We start from the raw sequence: 21,851 nt of genomic DNA on the forward strand, positions 1-21,851 counted from the left end.
GTCAGCTCAGGTCATGATCTCAGGGTCCTGAGATGGAGTCCCACATCAGGCTCCCTGCTCAGTGGGGAGTCTGCTTCTCTCTCTGCCCCCTCCCCCTGCTCGTGCTCGTTCTCTCTCTCTCTCTCACAAAAATAAATATTTAAAAATTAATTAATTAAGTATTAAAAAAGAGCCAACAAGAGTGCATCTAAGACGACTTCTATTACAAAGCTGTAATCAACAAGAAAGTATGGTACTGGCACAAAAACAGACACATAGATCAAGGGAACAGAATAGAAAGCCCAGAAATGGACCCTCAACTCTATTGTCAACTAATCTTCAATAAAGCAGGAAAGAATGTCCAGTGGAAAAAAGACAGTGTCTTCAACAAATGGTGTTGGGAAAATTGGACAGCCACATGCAGAAGAATGAAACTGGACCTTTTCCTTATATCACACACAAAAATAGACTCAAAATGGTTGAAAGACCTAAATGTGACACAGGAGTCCATCAAAATCCTAAAAGGAGAACACAAGCAGCAACCTCTTCAACCTCAGCCACAGCAACTTCTTCCTAGAAACATTGCCAAAAGCAAGGGAAGCAAGGGCAAAAATGAACTATTGGGACCTCATCAAGATAAAAAGCTTTTGCACAGCAAAAGAAACGTCAACAAAACCAAAAGACAACCAACAGAATGGGAGAAGATATTTGCAAATGACATATCAGATAAAGGGCTAGTATCCAAAATATATAAAGAACTTAAACTCAACACCCAAAGAACAAATTATCCAATCAAGAAATGGGCAAAAGACATGAACAGACATTTTTCCAAAGAAGACATCCAAATGGCCAACAGACACATGAAAAGGTGCTCAACATCGCTCGGCATCAGGGAAATCCAAATCAAAACCTCAATGAGATACCACCTCACACCAGTCAGAATGGCTAGAATTAACAAGTCAGGAAACAACAGATGTTGGTGGGGATCTTGGTAAACTCCAAGGAGTTGGAGTTTACCAAGATGGAGAAAGGGGAACTCTCCTACACTGTTGGTGGGAATGCAAGCTGGTGCAGGCACTCTGGAAAACAGTGTGCGGGTTCCTCAAAAAGTTGAAAATAGGGCTGCCCTACGACCCAGCAATTGCACTACTGGGTATTTACCTCAAAGATACAAATGTAGTGATCTGAAGGGGTACATGCACCCCAATGTTTATAGCAGCAATGTCCACAATAGCCCAACTATAGAAAGAGCCAAGATGTCCATTGACAGATGACTGGATAAAGAAGATGTGGTATACACACACACACACACACACACACACACACACACACACACACACACACACACACACACACAATGGAATATTATGCAGCCATCAAAAGGAGTGAATCTTGCCATTTGCAATGACGTGGATGGAACTGGAGGGTATTATGCTGAGCGAAATAAGTCAATCAGAGAAAGACATGTATCATATGAGCTCACTGATAGGAGGAATTCTTAATCTCAGGAAACAAACTGAGGGTTGCTGGAGTGGTGGAGGGTGGGAGGGATCGGGTGGCTGGGTGATGGACATTGGGGAGGGTATGTGCTATGGTGAGCGCTGTGAATTGTGTAAGACTGTTGAATCACAGACCTGTACCTCTGAAACAAATGATACATTATATGTTTAAAAAAAAAAAAAGAAGATAGTAGGAAGGAAGAAATGAAGGGGGGAAATCGGTGGGGGAGACGAACCATGAGAGACTATGGACTCTGAGAAACAAACTGAGGGTTCTAGAGGGGAGGGGGTGGGGGAATGGGCTAGCCTGGTGATGGGTATTAAAGAGGGCACATACTGAATGGAGCACTGGGTGTTATATGCAAACAATGAATCATGGAACACTACATCAAAAACTAACGATGTAAGGTATGGTGATTAACATAACATAATAAAAAAAAAAAAGATGACTTCTAATGGTAAAGTTGAAAGCGTTCTTGTACCACTAGTAGAATATTCATTTATTAGGCCTGGAAGGAACCACACCTTATTTCTGCTGTGTATGGTTTATGGTTGTCTCTTCAGCACTCAGACCTGTAAGCTGCTCTTTAAATACTTGCTGAATGAAAGCCTAGTGAGTGTAAGTGTCCTGAGACCCAAATGGGGGTAAGAAGTCCCTAAAGGAATTATATCTTTAAGCCTGAAATGGAGATACTGGGATTACCTCATAGCATCATGAATTTCTCTCTCCACTAGTTCCTTAATCACTCACTAAAAATTTTCATAAATATCCACTCATCATTAAAATAATGTTTCTTTGAACTTGGTGTGCAAATTCTGAAAGCTTTCTTAGTTTTCCACTGCTATTTTTTGACACATGGTACACACAAGTGGTCTATAAATGTTACCATTCTTCCCTAACTTCTTTAGCCCCTACGGTATGGCTGCTTCTCACTCCTCCCCCTATGCCAAAGTCAGGGGTCCTTCCTAAGTTCCAGTTCATTAAACCCTCTGCAAATTATTGAATAATCCAGTCCTCCTGAAACTCTCCCAGTATGAGAAGTCAAAACATAGCATACTTATTTTTTCTTACAGTTTAAACCTGATAGTTATTTCTATAGAACCAAACTATCATTCATATGCTTCAAACAGTATGTACTAATATCCTAAATGTTCAAAAGTAGGGAAAATTTTTTTTTCCAATTATGGTATATTTATTGAAGCAGTTCTCAAATTGTGATTTATTTCTAATTATTTATAGCCTCTAAACACCCTATGATGAACATACATTCCTACTGTAATAAGAATAAAAAATACGTCATACACACACAAAAATATCCCAACATTTTAACAAGAGTTATCTTTGGATAGTAGGATATTTTGGTTGATATAAACTCTACACAAACTCCATTTTTTCCCAATATTTTCTAGAAGGAGTATATGACACTTACCTAATTGGAAAAATAATTAACATTCCATTAGGAACTGTTTCTAATATTATATCAGAGAATTAACAAAATGCCAAATTTATATGAACACAATTATTCAACTTCTTAGATTTAGTCCAAAGGATATGTATATCTAACATGTTTGATAATGACAGATAAAGCAGGGCTTTATCTAACTAAGTGTCTGCTTTCAAACTAAGTGTCCTGCTCTTCTGAATACAGTTTCCCCCATCTCTGGACTTAGAGGGTTCAATATTCATTTTTTAAGTTTAATTAGTAGCATTTATAGGACTCAAACATAGACTAAGAATTTGTGGTCTCTCAATGTCACAATAACTTCAGATTTTTTTAAGAAATGAATAAAATGCTGAAATTTGTATCACATTTGAATTTCCAGGGGGTTAATTTTTCTTTTATTACAGAAATTTTTAAATATTATTTGAAAAGTTTAAGAGTGGAAGTTAGCCAGAACTGTAATTTTGGCCAACCGCAATGTGATCTAGTACAGTCAGAGAATGGTTTATTTCCCAATGCCGTCTTTTCCAAGGGGGTGTAGGAAAAAGAAATTGGAGACGTGGGTCCTAGCGGTCCCGTCCTCCACTAGTTCCTTGTGTGATCTAACTTCCATATATGTGGTGCTATTTTACCAAGTTAAAAACTCAGAGTTGGTCCAAATGACACCTAAATATCTTTGAACCTCAAGATTTGAAATCTTGTTTTTTTTATTTTTTTTAAGATTTTATCTATTTATTTGACAGAGAGAGATAGTGAGAGCAAGAACACAAGCAGGGGGAGTGCCGAGCAGGGAGCCCGATGTGGGGCTCGATCCCAGGACCCTGGGATCATGACCTGAGCTGAAGGCAGACGCTTAACGACTGAGCCACCCAGGCGCCCCAAGATCTGAAATCCTAAGTCAATTGCTTCAAGAGCTAAACTTGTTTAGTTAACAGTATGAAAAAAGTACCAATCCTGCAGTACTTTGTGGATCATATGTGAATGTATATGCTATTATCATTATTATAAGGCAGATAACATCTTCCCTTGCCTCTACTCACATAGCATAAAGTGAAAAGCAAAAATTTAGGAGCCCTCATTAATACTGTATGTTAACTATACTGAAATTAAAATAAACATACATATATAATATGAAAAAAAGGATATGGGTTAGGATGGCAGAGCAGTAGGGGACCCTATTATTACCTCAACCCTTGAATATAGGTAGATAAATATCAAATCATTCCAAACACCCAAGAAATAGATTGGAATGCTGAGAGAACAAACTGCAGAACTAGAGGAAGAATAGAAGCCACAACATAGAAGGTAGGAGCTACAGAGATGTGATTCTGGGGAGAAAAGAATCACGCATGCTGTGGAGGGAAGGGAGCCTTGATCTCAGAGAGAGAGATAGAGAAATAGAGAGCATTGTGCAAGGGATTGCACAAAAGAAACATTTTCCCAAAACCAGTGACTGGGAAAATCAGAGCAGCTGATTATTGCAAGTTTTTAACAAGCAGTGGAGCGCAAAGTCTGAAGTTTTAGAAGTCCGTGTCACTGCCAGGTGGATTCTGGGGGACATCACAGTGCTCCTGTGGGGAAGGAGGGCGGAGGCCCAGGAGTAGACAGTGTGGTTTGAGGATCCCCTGTGTTGCACCGGGAGATACGGTTCCCCTTCTTGGAGTGCATTTGGGAGAGGTGACATGGCTTCTCAGGGGACAAAAGAGCTGACAGGTGCCAACATGCTGCCCTATTCATTAGCATAGGAAAAGAAACACCTACTGAAGGCAGCAAAGCTTGGTGCCAACTTTTTGCTGCACTTTATCATAAACTCTGAGCCCCTGTGCGATCGTGTGACTTCTTTTTCGGGACAAACTGGCACCAGCTTCAGGACAGCAAGACCCTCCTGCAGAGGATCAGCGCAGGTCCACACCACAGTGGGTCTCTAAAATTTGGAGTTTTGAAACCCAGCCATGTGCCTGAGCTAAAACACAGGAGTACCACACTGACTAGCAGAGAAACAGCTCAGACACAAGCAGGATGAAGTCAGGGATCTGACAGGAGCCAGGGACACAAGAGAGGAGATTGTTTGCTCTTCTGTGAGGGCATCCTGAACAGTGATGGGCATGAACTCCCTGCTCTGGGGATGAAAGAGCTGTGCATCTCCATTTTCCTCCCCACCCACCAGAACTGACAGACCTCATGAGCAACACAGTGCCCCTGGTGGAGGCTGGAGCCACTCACACCAAGCCCCACCCCCCTGTACTCGGCAGGGGCATCTTTACTAGGCCAAGTCAGCCTGTGAACCAGCACAGGATGCCTTCTCCAGAAGGCCAGCACAAACCCCTTGCATGCAACAAGTCCACTGCTCATAGAGTGCTGCAAAGCTTCAGTTCTAGTGGAAATAGGACCAGGCTTATTTTAACAAGTGGACCAAAGCACACCTAGTTAAAATGCCACACACTGGACAAGGTCCAAACACTGCCCACTGTAGGCAAGGAGAAACCCTGCAGAGGACTTATCTGAGGGAAAGAGCAGCCAAAAACAACAGCAGAGTGCACATTTGAAACACTTCCCAAAGCACCAGGCCCTGGGCATTATAGGACCTCCTCTTAATATAGCCATTACTCTCAGCAGCAGGAACTATAACAGGCTTTCCTAACACACACACACACACACAACAGTGACCTAGAAAAAATGGTAAGATGGAGAAATTCACCCCTAAAAAAAAGAACAAGAAGAGGTCATGGCCAGGGATCTAATCAAAACAGATATAAGTAATATGCCTGAACCAGATTTTAAAACAACAATCATAAGTATGCTAGCTGGCCTTGAGAAACCATAGAAGACACACTAGAAAATACCCTAGAGACAAAAGAAATAAAAACTAGCCAGGCCAAAATAAAAAATGCTATAACCAAGATGCAAAACTGACTAGATACAATGACAACAAGGATGAATGAAGCAGAGGAATGAATCAGTGATATAGAAGATAAAATTATGGACTATAATGAAACTGACAAGAAGAGGGAAAGAAAAAGTGTTGGATCATGAATGTAGACTTCAGGAGATCAGTGACTCCATAAAGCATAATAACATTCATATCATAAGAGTCCCAGAAGGAGAAGAGAAGGAAAAGGGGCAGAAGGTTAATTTGAGCAAATTATAGCTGAAAACTTCCCTAATCTGCAGAAGGAAACAGACATCAAAGTCCAAGAGGCAAAGAGAACTCCCACAAAAATCAACAACAGCCAGCCAAAACCAAGACATATTGTATTAAAATTTACAAAATACACAGACAAGGAAAGAATCCTAAAAGCAGCAAGGGAAAAATGAGATTATGAATCAGGATCACAGCAGATCTCTCCATAGAAACTTAGCAGGCCAGAAGAGAGTGACATGATATATTCAATGTGCTGAATGGGAAAAGATGTGCAGTCAAGAATACTCTATCCATCAAGGCTGTCATTCAAAATAGAAGGAAAGACAAAGAGTTTCCTAGACAAACAAAAACTAAAGGAGTTTGTAACCACTAAACCAGCCCTGCAAGAAATATTAAAGGGTACTCTTTGAGTGGGAAAGAAAAACCAAAAGCAACAAAGACAAGAAAAAGGAACAAAGGACATCACCAGAAACATCACTTTACAGGTAACACAATGGCACTACATTCATATCTATCAGTAATCACGCTGAATGTAAATGGACTAACTGCTCCAATCAAAAGACATAGGGTATCAGAATGGATAAAAAATAATAATAATAAGATCCATCCATATGCTGCCTACAAGAGGCTCACTTTAGACCTAAAAACACCTGCAGGCTGAAAGTTAGGAGATGGAGAGCCATCTATCATGCTAATGGACATCAAAAGAAAGTCAGAGTAGCTATACTTATATCAGACAAACTAGATTTTAAGCCAAAGACTGTTACAGGAGAGGAAAAAGGACACTATACCATAATTAAGGGGTCTATCCAACAAGAACATCTAACAATTGTAAATATTTATGTCCCCAACTTGGGAGGACCCAAATATATAAATCAATAAATAACAACATAAAGAAACTCACTGGTAATAATACAATAATAGTAAGGGACTTTAACATCCCACTTACAGCAGTGGACAGATCATCTAAGCAGAAGATCAAAAAGGAAACATCTGGTCCAGTGCTCTGAATGATGCACTGGACCAGATGGACTGAACAGATATATACAGAACATTTCACCATAAAGCAGCAGAGTACACATTCTTTTCAAGTCCACATGGAACATGATCCAGAATAGATCACAAATCAGGCCTCGACAAGTACAAAAAGATTGAGATAATACCATGCATATTTTTAGACCACAACAGTATGAAACTTGAAGTCAAACACACACACACACACACACACACACACACATTTGGAAAAACCACAAATACATGGAGTTAAAGAACACCCTACTAAAGAATAAATGGGTAAACCAGGAAATTAAAGAAGAAATTTAAAAATACATGGAAGCAAATGAAAATGAAAACATGACAGCCCAAAAGTTTTGGGATGCAGCAAAGGCAGTCCTAAGAGGGAAGTATATAGCAATACAAGCCTACCTCAAGAAGCAAGAACAGTCTCAAAGACACAACCAACCTTACACCTAAAGGAGCTAGAAAAGGAACAACAAATAAAGGCTAAAACCAGCAGCAGAAGAGAAATAATAAAGATTAGAGCAGAAATAAACAATATAGAAACAAACAAACAAAAAACAACAGAACAGGTGAAGCTAAGAGATGATTCTTTGGAAGAATTAATAAAAATGGATGAAAAACCTCAATGTGAGACAGGAATCCATCAAAATCCTAGAGGAGAACATAGGCAGTAACCACTTTGACATCGGCCACAGCAACTTCTTTCAAGATACATCTCCAAAAGCTAGTGAAACAAAAACAAAAATGAACTTTTGGGACTTCATCAAGATAAAAAGCTTCTGCACAGCAAAGGAAACAGTCAACAAAACAAAGAGACAACCCACAGAATGGGAGAAGATATTTGCAAATGACACTACAGAGAAAGGGCTGGTATCCGAGATCTATAATGAACTTCTCAAACTCAACACCCAAAAAACAAATAATCAAGTCAAAAAATGGGCAGAAGATATGAAAAGACACTTCTCTGAAGAAGACATACAAATGGCTAACAGACACATGAAAAAGTGTTCATCATCATTAGCCATCAGGGAAGTTCAAATCAAAACCACATTGAGATACCACCTTACACCAGTTAGAATGGCAAAAATGGACAGGGAAAGAAACAACAAATGTTGGAGAGGTTGTGGAGAAAGGGGAACCCTCTTACACTGTTGGTGGGAATGCAAGTTGGTACAGCCACTTTGGAAAACAGTGTGGAGGTTCCTCAAAAAATTAAAAACAGAGCTACCCTATGACCCAGCAATTGCACTTCTGGGTATTTACCCCAAAGACACAGATGTAGTGAAAAGAAGGGCCATATGCACCCCAATGTGCATAGCAGCAATGTCCGCAATAGCCAAACTGTGGAAAGCTGAGATGCCCTTCAACAGATGAATGGATAAAGAAGATGTGGTCCATATATGCAATGGAATATTACTCAGCCATCAGAAAGGATGAATACCCAACTTTTACATCAACATGGATGGGACTGGAGGAGATTATGCTCAGTGAAATAAGTCAAGCAGAGAAAGTCAATTATCATATGGTTTCACTTATTTGTGGAACATAAGGAATAGCAGGGAGGACATTAGGAGAAGGAAGGGAAAAATGAGCGGGGAAATTGGAGGGAGAGACGAACCATGAGAGACTGTGGACTCTGAGAAACAAACAGAGTTTTAGAGGGGAGAGGGGTGGGGGGATGGGTTAGCCCGGTGATGGGTATTAAGGAGGGCACGTACTGCATGGAGCACTGGGTGTTATACGAAAACAATGGATTGTGGATCACCACATCAAAAACTAACGATGTATTGTACGGCAACTAACATAACATAATAAAATTTAAAAAAAAAAAACACTTCACATAAAAAAAATAAAATACAATTGATAAACCCCTAGGCAGATTTATCATAAAGAAAAGAAAAAGGACCCAAATAAATAAAAATCATTAATGAAAGAGGAGAGATCACAACCAACACCACAGAAATACCAACAATTATAGGAGAATATTATGAAACATTATATGCCAACAAATACCTCAGCAATCTGGAAGAAATAGATAAATTCCTAGAAACATACAAACCGCCAAAACTGAAACAGGAAAAAATAAAAAATTCGAACAGACCCATACACAGCAAAGAATTGAATCAATCAAAAATCTCCCAACAAACAAAAGTCTAGGACCAGATGGCTTCCCATGGGTATTCTATCAGACATTTAAAGAAGAGTTAATACCTATTCTTCTCAAACTATTTCAAAAAATAGAAATGGAAGGAAAACTTCCAAACTCATTCTATGAAGCCAGCATTACCTTGATTCCAAAACCAGACAACAACCCCATTAAACAGGACAATTACAGGCCAATATCCCTAATGAACATGGATATAAAAATTCTCAACAACATAGTAGCAAATCAAGTCCAACAGTGCATTAAAAGAATTAGTCACCACAATCAAGTGGGATTTATTCCTGGGCTGCAGGGGTGGTTCAATAACCACAAATCAATCAATGTGATACACCACATTAATAAAAGAAAGGATAAGAACCATATGATCCTCTCAGTAGATGCAGGGAAGCATTTGACAAAATACAGCATCCATTCTTGCTAAAACCCTAACAAAATAGGGACAGAGGGAACATACCTCATCCTCATAAAGGCCATACCTACAGCTAATATCATCCTCAATGGGGAAAAACTGAGAGCTTTTTCTCTTCAGTCAGGAACAAGACAGGGATGTCCATTCTCACCATTGTTACTTAACACAGTACTGGAAGTTCTAGCCTCACCAATCAGACAACAAAAATAAATAAATGGCATCCAAATTGGCAAGGAAGAAGCGAAACTTCACTATTTGCAGATGACATGATACTGTATGTAGAAAAGCTAAAAGACTTCACCAAAAAATTGCTAAGGCTTATACATGAATTCAGCGAAGTTGCAGGATACAAAATCAATGTACAGAGACCTGCTGTGTTTCGATACACTAATAATGAAGCAGCAGAAAGAGAAATCAAGGAGTCAATCCCATTTACAATTCCACCAAAAACCATAAGATACCTAGGAATAAACCTAACCAAAGAGGTAAGGGACACCTGGGTGGATCAGTCAGTTGAGCATCTGCTTTTGGCTGGGGTCGTGATCCCAGGGTCCTGGGATTGAGCCCTATGTCAGGCTCCCTGCTCAGTGGGGAGCCTGCTTCTCCCTCCTTTCTGCTGCTCCCCCTGCTTGTGCTCTCTTGCTCTCTCTTTCTCAAATAAATGAATAAAATCTTAAAAAAAAAAAGAGGTAAAAGATCTGTACTCTGAAAACTATAGACCATTTATGAAAGAAATTGAAGATAACACAAAGAAACGGAAAAACATTCCATGCTCATGGACTGGAAGAACAAATACTGTTAAAAGGGTCTATACTACCCAAAGCAATCTACACATTTAATGCAATACCTATCAAAATACAATCAGCATTTTTCACAGAGCTAGACCAAACAATCCTAAAATTTGCATGGAACCATAAAAGACCCAGAATAGCCAAAGTAATGCTGAAAAAGCTGGAGATATCACAATTCCAGACTTCAACCTGCAGTCATCAAGACAATATGGTACTGGCACAAAAACAGACATATAGATCAATGGAACAGAACAGAAAACCCGGAAATGGACCCAGAACTATACGGTCAACTGATCCTCGGCAAAGCAGGGAAGAATATCCAATGGAAAAAGGACAGTCTCTTCAACAAATGGTGTTGGTAAGACTGGATGGCGACATGCAGAAGAATATAGCTGGACCACTTTCTAACACCAAACACAAAAATAAATTCAAAATGGGTGAAAGACCTAAATATGAGATAGGAAACCATAAAATCCTAGAGGAAGGGTACCTGGGTGGCTTAGTCAACTAAGCATCTGGCTCCTGATTTCTGTTCAGGTCATAATCTCAGGGTCCTGAGATTGAGTCCCACATTGGGCTCCGTGCTAAGCATGGAGCCTGCTTAAGATTCTCTCTCTCTCTCTCTCTCTCTCCCCCTCTTCCCCTCCCTATTGCTTGCATGTGCAAGCTCTCTCTCTCTCTCTCTCTCTCAAAAGAAGAAAAAATCCTAGAGGAGAACACAGGCAGCAACCTCTTTGACCTCAGCCATAGCAAATTCTTACTAGAACTATTGGGATTTCATCAAAATAAAAAGCTTCTGCACAGGGAAGGAAACAATCAGCAAAACTAAAAGGCAACCTACAGAATGGAAGAAGATATTTGCAAATGACATATCTGATAAAGGGTTAGTATCCAAAATCTATAAAGAACTTATCAAACACAACACCAAAAAAATAAATAATCCAGTTAAGAAATGGTCAGAGGACATGAAGAGACATTTTTCCAAAGAAGACTTACAGTTGGCTAACAGACACATGAAAAGATGCTCAACATCACTCATCATCAGGGAAATACAGATCAAAATCATGGTGAGATATCACCTCACACCTGTCAGAATGGCTAGACTTAACAACACGTGCCCTCTCTCTCTCTCTCTCTCTCAAATAAATAAATAAAATCTTAAAAAAAAACTTGTAAAAAAAATTAGGAGCCCTCACAAGAACTTACACTGCAGTATGGCTAAAAAGAAATGCAACAATAGCATTTTCTACATTTCACAGACAATATTTTTGGGTTGTGTATATTGTCTCTGTGTTGAGATAGAGCTACTGGACTCCTGGAATTAGTATATTCAAAAAGTCACTTCCTTTCTGATTCCCCATTATTCATTCTCAAGTATCTGTGACTGTCTTTCATTAGTTTGAGATGTTTCAGTATTTGATTATATTTCTGCCTTGTAGAACAGGATATTTATTATTCCTAATGTTCCCTTCTATGTAGATGGACAACAATTAGTATAACACTCTTGAAATTGCTTTACCTCCTTCAATCAATCACTTTTACCCTGGACTATCAGGTTCTGCTCTACTTACTCTTCCTAATATAGGCTCTGCCCTTGGGAAGAGGGGAAAAAGACTTGCTCTGGTTCAGTCTTCCTGCTGTGTGGGTAAACCTTTCTACTCTGGGATTCGGTATTAGGAAGCTCACTTGTCCATAGATATAAGCCACATTCCTTAATTGTTCACTGTATCTATAATATAACGAGTATTTTGGCCTCCACCTGACTTTTTATCTCATATTCAATTGATTCAGACTCTGATGGGGAAAGGAGTGTTAGTTATTAGATCTCTAATACTACTCTTACTAGTACTACTAACACTACTATTTCTAAAACCACCTATGGCTGCCTCACATCAGTCAAATCTAGTACAAAGGGTGTATATTAGATACTGCATACTAGTAAAAAGGCTGCTTAAGAATGCCATTTACCAGGTAGGACTTTGCAGGGGAAGCTGTTGGGGGTAGGATAATAATAAGGCACTACATATACAAGTTTACTCCATAAATACCTTTCCCTACACAGAAATGTTAGATAAGAGAGCCACGTAACATTCATTATATTGCTCCTAACTTGAATCTACTCCTACCTTTCCCATCACAGGGCATAGATTCTGAAATTGCCCAAGCTAGAACACTTGGCACGTCTTCTCTTAATCCTCTACCATTGTATCAGTCACCACTCTGTTAATTCTCTCACCTAACTACTCAACTACTCCTTTCTTCACTCTTTCTATTATTGACTCAATTTAAACTCACATCATTTCTCACCTAGATATTACAGTAGCCTTCCGATCAGTCTCCACAAGTCTTGACTGTGGATGTTAGTTTCACAACTGTATGTTTTTTGACAAAATTATGCACTAAAGATGATGAATATTACATATGTAAATTATGCTTTAATAAACTGGACTACAGGGAACAAAAGCAAGCAGAACAACAACAACAACAACAACAACAACAACAAAACCCATCCCACCAGAGTCTGACTCACTTCTCAGGTCACACTTTGGAATCAATACATCTATTTCACCACATTGTCCACCAGAGAACTCATTCAACAGGAAATGTGTACATGCACTTTGCCTGCCTAAAACTTTGTTAAGACTCCTCACTGAGCATGAAATGTAAGGCTTTTGTAACACGGCCCCGACCTCCTTCCTCATCATCGCCATCAGGCTTCCTCATCTCTTACCATTCCTTCATGCATCCCAACCCTCATGCACCTTAAGCCCTAATAAAAAATGATCTAAAAAAGAATTCCCAGAACAACCTGTGTGCCTTCTTACATCTTTGCACATGTGGGGGGCTTTTAAAAGAATTCTGATTCTAGCCTCTGCCCAGACCCATTTTTAAGAATCAGACTTTCTGGGGTGGTTCGAATGTGAAACGAGGTTCAGAACCACTGGTCTAGAAATGGCCACCCCTTAAAGGAGAATTTTGTACCTAAACCCTATGAAGGCACATATCATTCATACTATAATTTACTGAGCTTTGTGCTTCTTCGTTTGACTCTGAGTTCCTCATGGACAAGAGCCTTGACTGCGTTTTACATCAACACTTCTCAAACTTTACTGTACATCCAAGCCACCTAAAGATTTGTTAAAATACAGATTCTGATTCATAAGTCTGTGGTGAGGCCTGAGGTTCTGCATTTTTAATTAGCTTCAGCTGAGCTAAGGCTTCCAGTCCCTAGGACACACTGAGTAGTGAGGCTTTATGTCACTATCACCTAGCACAGAACCTGTATATAAAAATTGCTCAAAAAACATTTATGAAATGAATAGGTATCATCCATACCATTCTTCACACTTTCCTAAGTAACCAAAATTGTAGTAATGTTGCAGGATCAGATAGGAGGAATCTCGCTTATTCTCCTTTTTTTTTTTTTCTCTAGGTATGACAGAATATAGTTCCTGACAAATGGTTAATTCTAACCAACTCTCATTTCCTTTAGTGGCAGGTAAGAGGTCAGGTAAGAGAATTCTTCTGGGTTATACGTATGGCAAATCATTCTCGTATTTATGCTCTTAGTCTTATACTTAGGGAGAAAACATATTTGAAGTAATAAAACTTAAGTAATTTTATTATTTTTTTTATTATGTTGTTAGTCACCATACAGTACTTTCATTAGCTGTTGATGTAGTGTTCCATGATTCATTGGTTGTGTATAACACCCAGTGCTCATTGCCTCCTTAATACCCATCACCGGGCTTACCCAGCTCCCTACCCACCTCCCCTCAGAAACCCTCAGTTTGTTTCTCAGAGTCCATAGTTTCTCATAGTTCGTCTCCCCCTCTGATTCCCCTCTTCATTTTTCCCTTCCTTCTCCTAATGTCCTCAATGCTATTCCTTATGTGCCACATATAAATTAAACCATATGATAATTTTAATTTTAAATGCGTATCATTAATTAACAAAAGTAAGAAACATTTCCCAGTGCCTCTTACATAGCAGGCACTGTTTCAGGAGCTAGATGTGTTAACTTATGTTACACTCTCAACAACCTTGTGAATAGGTATCTTGATTTTACAGATCAGGAAATGGATACCTTCAAGGTAGGCACTTGCCCAATGACTTATGACTAGAAAGAGGCAGAGCTAAGCCTACCATAACTAATCACTCATGCCTATTACACAACCTAGATAGTAGTAGCAGCTACCATACATTGAGGATCGACCTCAATCCCCTCATTCCTTCCATGTATGATCCCATATAACATAAGTCTGATCATGTCACATCACAGCTCAAAACTCCCCCAAGTTTCCTATCATACTTTGGCTTTTACGTAAGTCCTTACTTTGCCCGACAGTGCACTGCCTCTGCCTATCTCTCCAACTTCATCTCCTCCTGGGGCAAGATGAAGGGACCCATGCTGGCCTCCTACTGTTCCTCAAACATGTCAAACATATTCCCACCTCAGATCCTTTGCACCTGCTGCTGGGTCTTTATGCTCTACACCAAGACAGCTATACGGCCTGCTTCCTCTCTTCTTTCCATCTCTGCTCAAGTGTCACATCCACAGAAAGGCCTTCCCAGACTATGCTATCTAAAATGGAAACCCTATCACTTTTTAATCTTACCCACTATATTAGTTATACATTGAATGAATGAATGAGTGAATGAATGATTTCATATCCTTCCAACAGCACTTTAAGGTCACTATTTTACCCTGTTCACAAATAAGAAAACCCTCAAAAGCTTCAGCGAAGATCAAACAACTAAGTTACTAAGCCAGGACTTGAAATTATGATACGGGCCTGGATCTAACACCAGCCATCTAATCAGAGCCTTAAAGGGCTTCTAAATCATGTCTCACACTTATGTTTATTTTAAACAGTATCTACTGAACTCTAAAATGAAGATATTGCTTGATTATTTTGTATTTTGTGGAAAATCAGATTGGGGGAAGAATAAGTCACTTTTCTGAACACTATGGCAGCACCAGGGCCCAACAACTGTGTTTAGTCTCCGAAACTGTTAGCTTCTGGACACCCTAGCAGCAGAATCTGTACTATTTAGGACAAGGCTTCTCAAACTTTTCTCTGTAGTAACATATACAAGACAGATTATGAGCATAAGCTCTGGAGTAAACTGCCAAGGTTCAAATCCTGACTGCTACTTACTAGCTGCGTGATCTTGGGCAAGTTACTTAGCTCCTCAATTTCTCTGTTTCCTCATCTGTAAAATGGGGATAATTATAATACCCCAAAGAACTACTGTGAAAATTAAAAGAGATTAGATATATAAAGTGCTCAGAAAAGTAATATGCTCTCAAATGTTAACTATTAATAGTCTCAAATTTCAATACTTTAACAAATAATATACACACCTTAAAGCAAATATAAATGCACCACTGTATCATAATCCCAGGAATAGGAGCCACCCTTTGTATTGGCAGTTTATCTTTAATTGAATTGATTTAACTTAAAAATTTACATGGAACTAAAATTCAGAAGAATTGAACCAGGAGAAGAAATTTAATTCCCAGAGTTACTGCCACCTCCTATCTTTTTATTTTGGACTTGAAGCACTCTAGTCAATCCTAAGAGCCAAAAAAGAATGGAAAGGAAACCAGACTCAAATCTTTTAGAGATTCATAAATCACATCTACCTTTTTAATTCTCCCCTGAAACAAATCAGAAGCCAGAACAGTCCATAGAATATTGTGCTTAAATCCCCTATGCAAACATGCCTGATGTACTCTGTCTGCAGAGACACAAGCTTCTGGGTGGTCTACACAGGGTAAAAGTAAGCCAAAATCATAGCAAACAGACATGAGCGACCATTTACTTCTCAAATAATTACAACAAACTTTCTATGTTTTTAAGTGCTGAGAGCTTATCAACTGCTTCAGGAGAGCAAGGAAATTGTCTATCTTGTTCATCACTGTTTCCCTAGACCTGGAACAATCCTGGCACTCAGTAGGCCTTCAATAAGTGTTTGCTGAAAAAAATAAACCAAATATTAGACAAATTAATATTACTTTCAGCAAAGATGATGACAAAAAGATGAGAAAGAAACTTGTCTGTACTGTAAGGAGGATGTTAAGAATGTTGGATATTTATGAATTGTTGGAGGTTATTCTTGATAGTGCTAATTTTACATCTAAGAAGATATATAAGCATAAAAATCTTTTAATGGTAAATTATCAAGGATGTTAGCCAAAATATTTAACAACTAATAATAAAAAGTTAACATGTGTTTATGGATATTCACACCTAAATCAAAACCTAAAAATATATTTCTTTCTGATTTCTATATTAAAACTGCTGTCAAGTAAGTTAAATTGAAATTCAGACCACTCAAGTCATTCCAATAATTCCCAAATCAGCTTTTAATTTTTAGAAATGTTGGTGTAATCTTTGGTTTGCTGCAACTATCACTGGCTAAACAATGCACTAATCTAAGTCACAGTTTGATCTAAGATCCACACCAAACTCTTGTAACAGCTTCTCCATTAAATTCAGTGTTATGACTCCCCAGCTCCTTATGTTTGTTACATTCAAGACAAATCAGAAAAAAATTTGAGCATGGTGATCAGGTATGTTCCTGGACATCAGTCTGGACCAAGGACAGAGAGCACCCATGACGACTGTAAGGCCACCAAACCACCTACCTACCACACCATTGAGTTTGGGGCCACCTTGGAGCAGAGGGCAAGTGCTGCATCTCCACAACCATCAAGACCACCCTCGCTGCCTCAGTACCCTCAGCAGCTCTGGAGGACCAACTGTGTCCATACCAGCACTCTCCTAGGCCCTATTGCTCTTCTCCACCAGGTAACAGCATTGGGTGACTTGTAGTCCCAATAAGTAGAGGATTTCTCTTTACTCAATAATACAGAAGAATTTTAATGTTTAAAAAACAGGTTTTACACCACAGCTATGTACCAACTGAAAATCAGCCCTGAATATTACCAACATGGGATGATAACACTATGTTGAAACATCTTTGACACAAATGAATCATTAATCTGTTCATCTGGAAGATAGTCTGAGTGGTTATTCAAAAGGTATGCATTAAAAAAAACTTCAATTTATAAGTTACTAGGATCATAGGAACAAACTAATGCCAATTAGGGTAACAGAGTAGCTAAAGAAAGTGGTCAGGGAAGGCTTGTTTGAGAAGCAGAAATCTGAGCAGAGATTCAAAGGAAGTGAACAAGAAAGCCATGTAGATACCTGAATGAAGAACATTCCAAGCTGAGCTGCAGAAGAACTCCAAAGGCCCTGAGGCTGGAACATACTTGGCATGTTGAGGGATGGTCAGGTGGGCAGTGTGGTGGGAAAGTAATGTGTGAGGGGAGATCAGTGGGAGACGAGTAGGAAAGCTACACACAGGCAGGTCACATATGGCCTTGAAAACAATGGTAAGGAATCTGGATTTGACAGTAGGTGTGATGGATGGCTGTGGGAGGGCTGTGAGCGGGCTGTGAGCAAACAAACGACATGTCAGATTTACATTCTGATGGGGTTACACAAGAAACTATGTATCTGTATATCTTTTGTGCATCTTTTAATATTTTTTATTATTATTTTTAACTCTTTGAATCCTCTACTCCGCTGTGTCAGATGCTGCTTTGAGACTGAGTAAAATGAATCTTGATAACTGAACACTGGATTTGGTAATATGGTGGCCATTTGTGATCTTGACAGAGGAAATTGCTGGGAAGTATTGCGGAGGGGAAATCCTAACTGAAGTGGAGTCAAGGGAAAATTGGAGCAGATGATTGCAGAGATAGCAAGTATGGACAACTCTTTCAAGTTTGCTGTAAAATGGAGCAAAAAATAAAACAAGTTGGAGGAGCATGAAGTGTTAAGGAAGGAGATGTTACATTCCATTTGTATGTTGACCAGGAAAATCCAGTAAAAAAGATTTTCTGAAATGATGATCTAGGAACAGGGTAGGGTATGTGACAGAGGTCAATCTATGAGGGAAGTGAAACGGAGAGGACCTAGTCTGCAAAGGTGAAGAAGTTGGCATTAGATAGTAGCAGGGACAGTATGTATCTTTTCAATACAAAGGAAGGGAAGAAAAAATGTTGGTACAGATGTACAAAGGCTGGTAATTTGGTGATGGGAAGATATTAAAGTTTTCTGATGGCTTTTATTTTCAAGAGTCATATACAAGGAAGGCATGTCAAGACTTAAAAGAGCTGTTACCATGATGCTGGAGGGCCAGGACATTAAAGTCTGCCTAACTGAAGTCATAGGGGTGTGTGGGGTGGGGGGAACAACACTATGTGACTCTGATTAATTATTAAATGATGTCATATTTTAGGGGCATAAGAAAGTAGAAGTATAAACAGTATATACCACACACTCAAAAATTCAGCAAGTATAAACTCCTCAGGTGATTTTAATTCTCTAGTTCTGGGATGTTACAATTTTTACTTATACTTAAATCACAATGACAGACTAGACACCTGTTTTTCCGGTCACATAATTAAGCTTACATCTCAGTATTACCACTTAGCTTACTATTTTATGATCTGAAAATTAATCTTATAAGGTCAAAAACTCAAATACAGCTATTGTGGTTTTTTTTATAACTTCATTCTACTTTTTTTCCAACCTACTAAGGAGAATGTTTACCTATGTCAGTTTCCTGATCATTCTCCCTGAATTTGGGTGTGGCCAGACTATCCTACTAGCAGCATTATATCTACCTAATTAGAGAACAATAAAGTTGACCTTTGACAATATGCACATGTCACTATCAGAAAGTGTTTTTTCTTCATCTGTTTTAAGGATTATGTTTGTTCTCTGTGCATATAAATAATTGATACATTATTAAATTTGAGATGATCTACCCAATCTTCAGTAGAATGACAGCTAAGAGTAAATAAATCAACATTTGAAAATATTTTCTACAATTGTATTTAATCTCAATTTCTGGTAATACTTCAAGTTTATTTATTAACACTCATTTAAAGAAACCTAAAACTAAACTGTCTATGATAATTTCATGTATTGTTGTACAGTTTTCCTTCCACTGGTTCATCTGTCAATACCTCTCCAACAAATTAGAGCCCTCTTATGCAGGATTATTGTAAATATTGACATCTGCACATTTCTAAAAAGTACCCAGGTGTACAGTTCTCGATGTCAGCATAATTTCTCCAATATCTTTGGTTAGATGTAGTTGTTTAACAAAACAGCGCGTGTTAAAGATGTATTTACCCATTACAGCATCTAACGAATTAACGAATTGTAATTGGTAATTTGCTTGTTTGTATTCCACTCTAGATGACAAACTCTATGAGATCAGGAACTGTGTCCATCTAGCTCATCTTTGTATCCTCAACTTGACATACAGTAAGAGTCAATAAAATATATGCTGAATCAGTGAAAGTCCCAGAACCTTGGAGAATGGTTAGTAAGACCCATAGCAATCCCACTTACCCGTGAGATCCAGAGTTCTGTCTACAAAGACCACTGATGCCCTGCCTGTGGCAGTCTTCCTCCTGTTCTTGGCAGGGCCATAATTAGCCAGATCTGCAGCGATGATCCGACTGAGGGAACCTACAGCAAAACACTCCTCCCGCACCCCTAAATGTTCACACAGAGAACTGAGGCCTGACACCAGGCACCTGATCTGCAGAAGCAGCTCAGGGGGCAGGGCGGTGGCATCCACCTCACTCAGGCTTCCTAGCCTCCTCTTGTCTGGTCGGGCACTGTTAAGGAGATGCACATCCTGGGGTAGCAGCGGAAAAAGGGAAGCAAAGGCTGGAGTCAAGGCAAGGTGGGGAGCAACAGGTGCGAGCAACAACGGGACGTGCAGCACCTCGGCGGTGTAGTTCATATTGCCCATCCACTCACACAGTTTCTCCTCCAGTTGCTCGAACACCGGCTGCCCTTCCAGCTCTGCCGCGGCAGCCGCCGGCACGTGATTAGCGGTGAGGTGGATAGCGTGGTTCACGGCTGTGACCACCACACAATACTGGAAGTGACTGCGGCAGATGATATCCCGCAGGGTCTCCACGGTCCGGCCTTTCAGCAGGCAGCTCAGCACAAACACTGCCTTAGGCTGCTCGGCTCCACCACCGACAGCTGCGGGCTCGAACTCCCGCAGGTGACACGCAGGCCCTCCCACGGCCTCCAGGAGTCGCGTGGATCCGCAGCCCCAGTGCAAGCTCTCCGCGCAGGCGGCGTCCAGATAGACCAGAGCCCATTTCACTTTGGCCAGCACCTGCTCCCAGCCTTGCTGGGTAAAGGAGAGCACTCCCGGAGCGCTCATGATTGGGGGTTCGCAGAGTCGGGACACTAGAGTACAGGAACTTCTTTTAGAACTCACAGCTTCCGGGAATTGGGCTCCTTGACGCTTTGACAGTCAACACAGTACACGTGGTACTGCCTCCGACTTGTCCAGTGTCGGCGCACAGTGATGACGTAGACGGACCGTGATTGGCTAGCGAGGAGAACCCGCTGAAGGACGGTGGGGCTGGGAAGAAGTGGGCAGGGCTCCGTCGCTCCGGCTAAGTGGAAAGATCTGTGAATAGCTCAACTGTTTTCTTTTCCTCTCCTTCTCTATGCTCGGATTACCTTTCCCTGCATCTTCAGAAATCTCGGGAATAGTAAAAGCTATTCCGAAATTTAATATTTTCCTTGGATCTGAACACATCTCTAAAAGTCGTTCTGCCCATCTAAACTAAGAGACGCCAGAGAAGATAAAAACAACCAAGTGATACGTAATGTTTTGTAGTTTATAAATGGCTGTCTCATACGTTATAGCCCTCAAAGCCTCATGAAAAACCTACTGGTCTCGTTTTCACTTTCTCCATCTTCCCTCATCTCATTGGCACTAAACCTTCATCCACTTCAAAAATCCTAGAATCCAGCCCCTTCGGCCCTTCCATCCTTGCCATCACTGGCTTAATCCAACATCATCACTCAACTGGGCAATAGCAATGATCCCCTATCATTTCCCAGTCTTAATCTCTTCTCCCACCAATTCAGTTTTCTTCCTAATGTACCAAGCTGGCCCTACCATTTTCCGGCTTAAAAGCCTCTCCTGGTCCAGTTGCTTGCAGGATACAGCCTGACTTCTTACAATGGCACCAAAATCCTTCATGATTTCTCAATTTCTCTCCACCTAATCCCTGCCTGGAACATTATATACCTGCACAATTAAGTCAACAGATTGAGCACAGAATGTTTCACAGGTTTAGTTCAATTCAGCCACTATTTATTAAACACTTACTAAGTATAGTCACTGACGTAGGCTCCAAAGGCACAATGGTTAATAAATTCCCTGATCCATGAAGAATTTTCACCTCAGCTAAGTACTTGCCGTATCATGAGGTAAGTTTTAGCATACCCGTTTTCCTACAAGATTGTGCACTAGAGGCCTGGTTTCTCCAACAC

At 39.9% G+C, this 21,851-nt stretch overlaps 1 protein-coding gene across 3 annotated transcripts in view; it reads right to left on the reverse strand.

Moving 5' to 3' along the window:
• The window catches only part of SCFD2 (sec1 family domain containing 2), a 457,042-nt gene extending 436,202 nt beyond the window's left edge, over positions 1-20,840 (reverse strand). For all 3 annotated transcript variants that reach the window (XM_027599719.1, XM_027599718.1, XM_027599720.1), the window contains exon 1: positions 19,890-20,840. In XM_027599719.1, the coding sequence (XP_027455520.1) occupies positions 19,890-20,724 (835 nt within the window). In that variant the 5' untranslated portion in view covers positions 20,725-20,840. The remainder of the gene's footprint in view (positions 1-19,889) is intronic.
• Between the last annotated feature and the right edge of the window lie 1,011 nt (positions 20,841-21,851).

Source organism: Zalophus californianus, chromosome 2 (genome assembly GCF_009762305.2).
Source record: "Zalophus californianus isolate mZalCal1 chromosome 2, mZalCal1.pri.v2, whole genome shotgun sequence".
NCBI lineage: Eukaryota > Metazoa > Chordata > Mammalia > Carnivora > Otariidae > Zalophus > Zalophus californianus.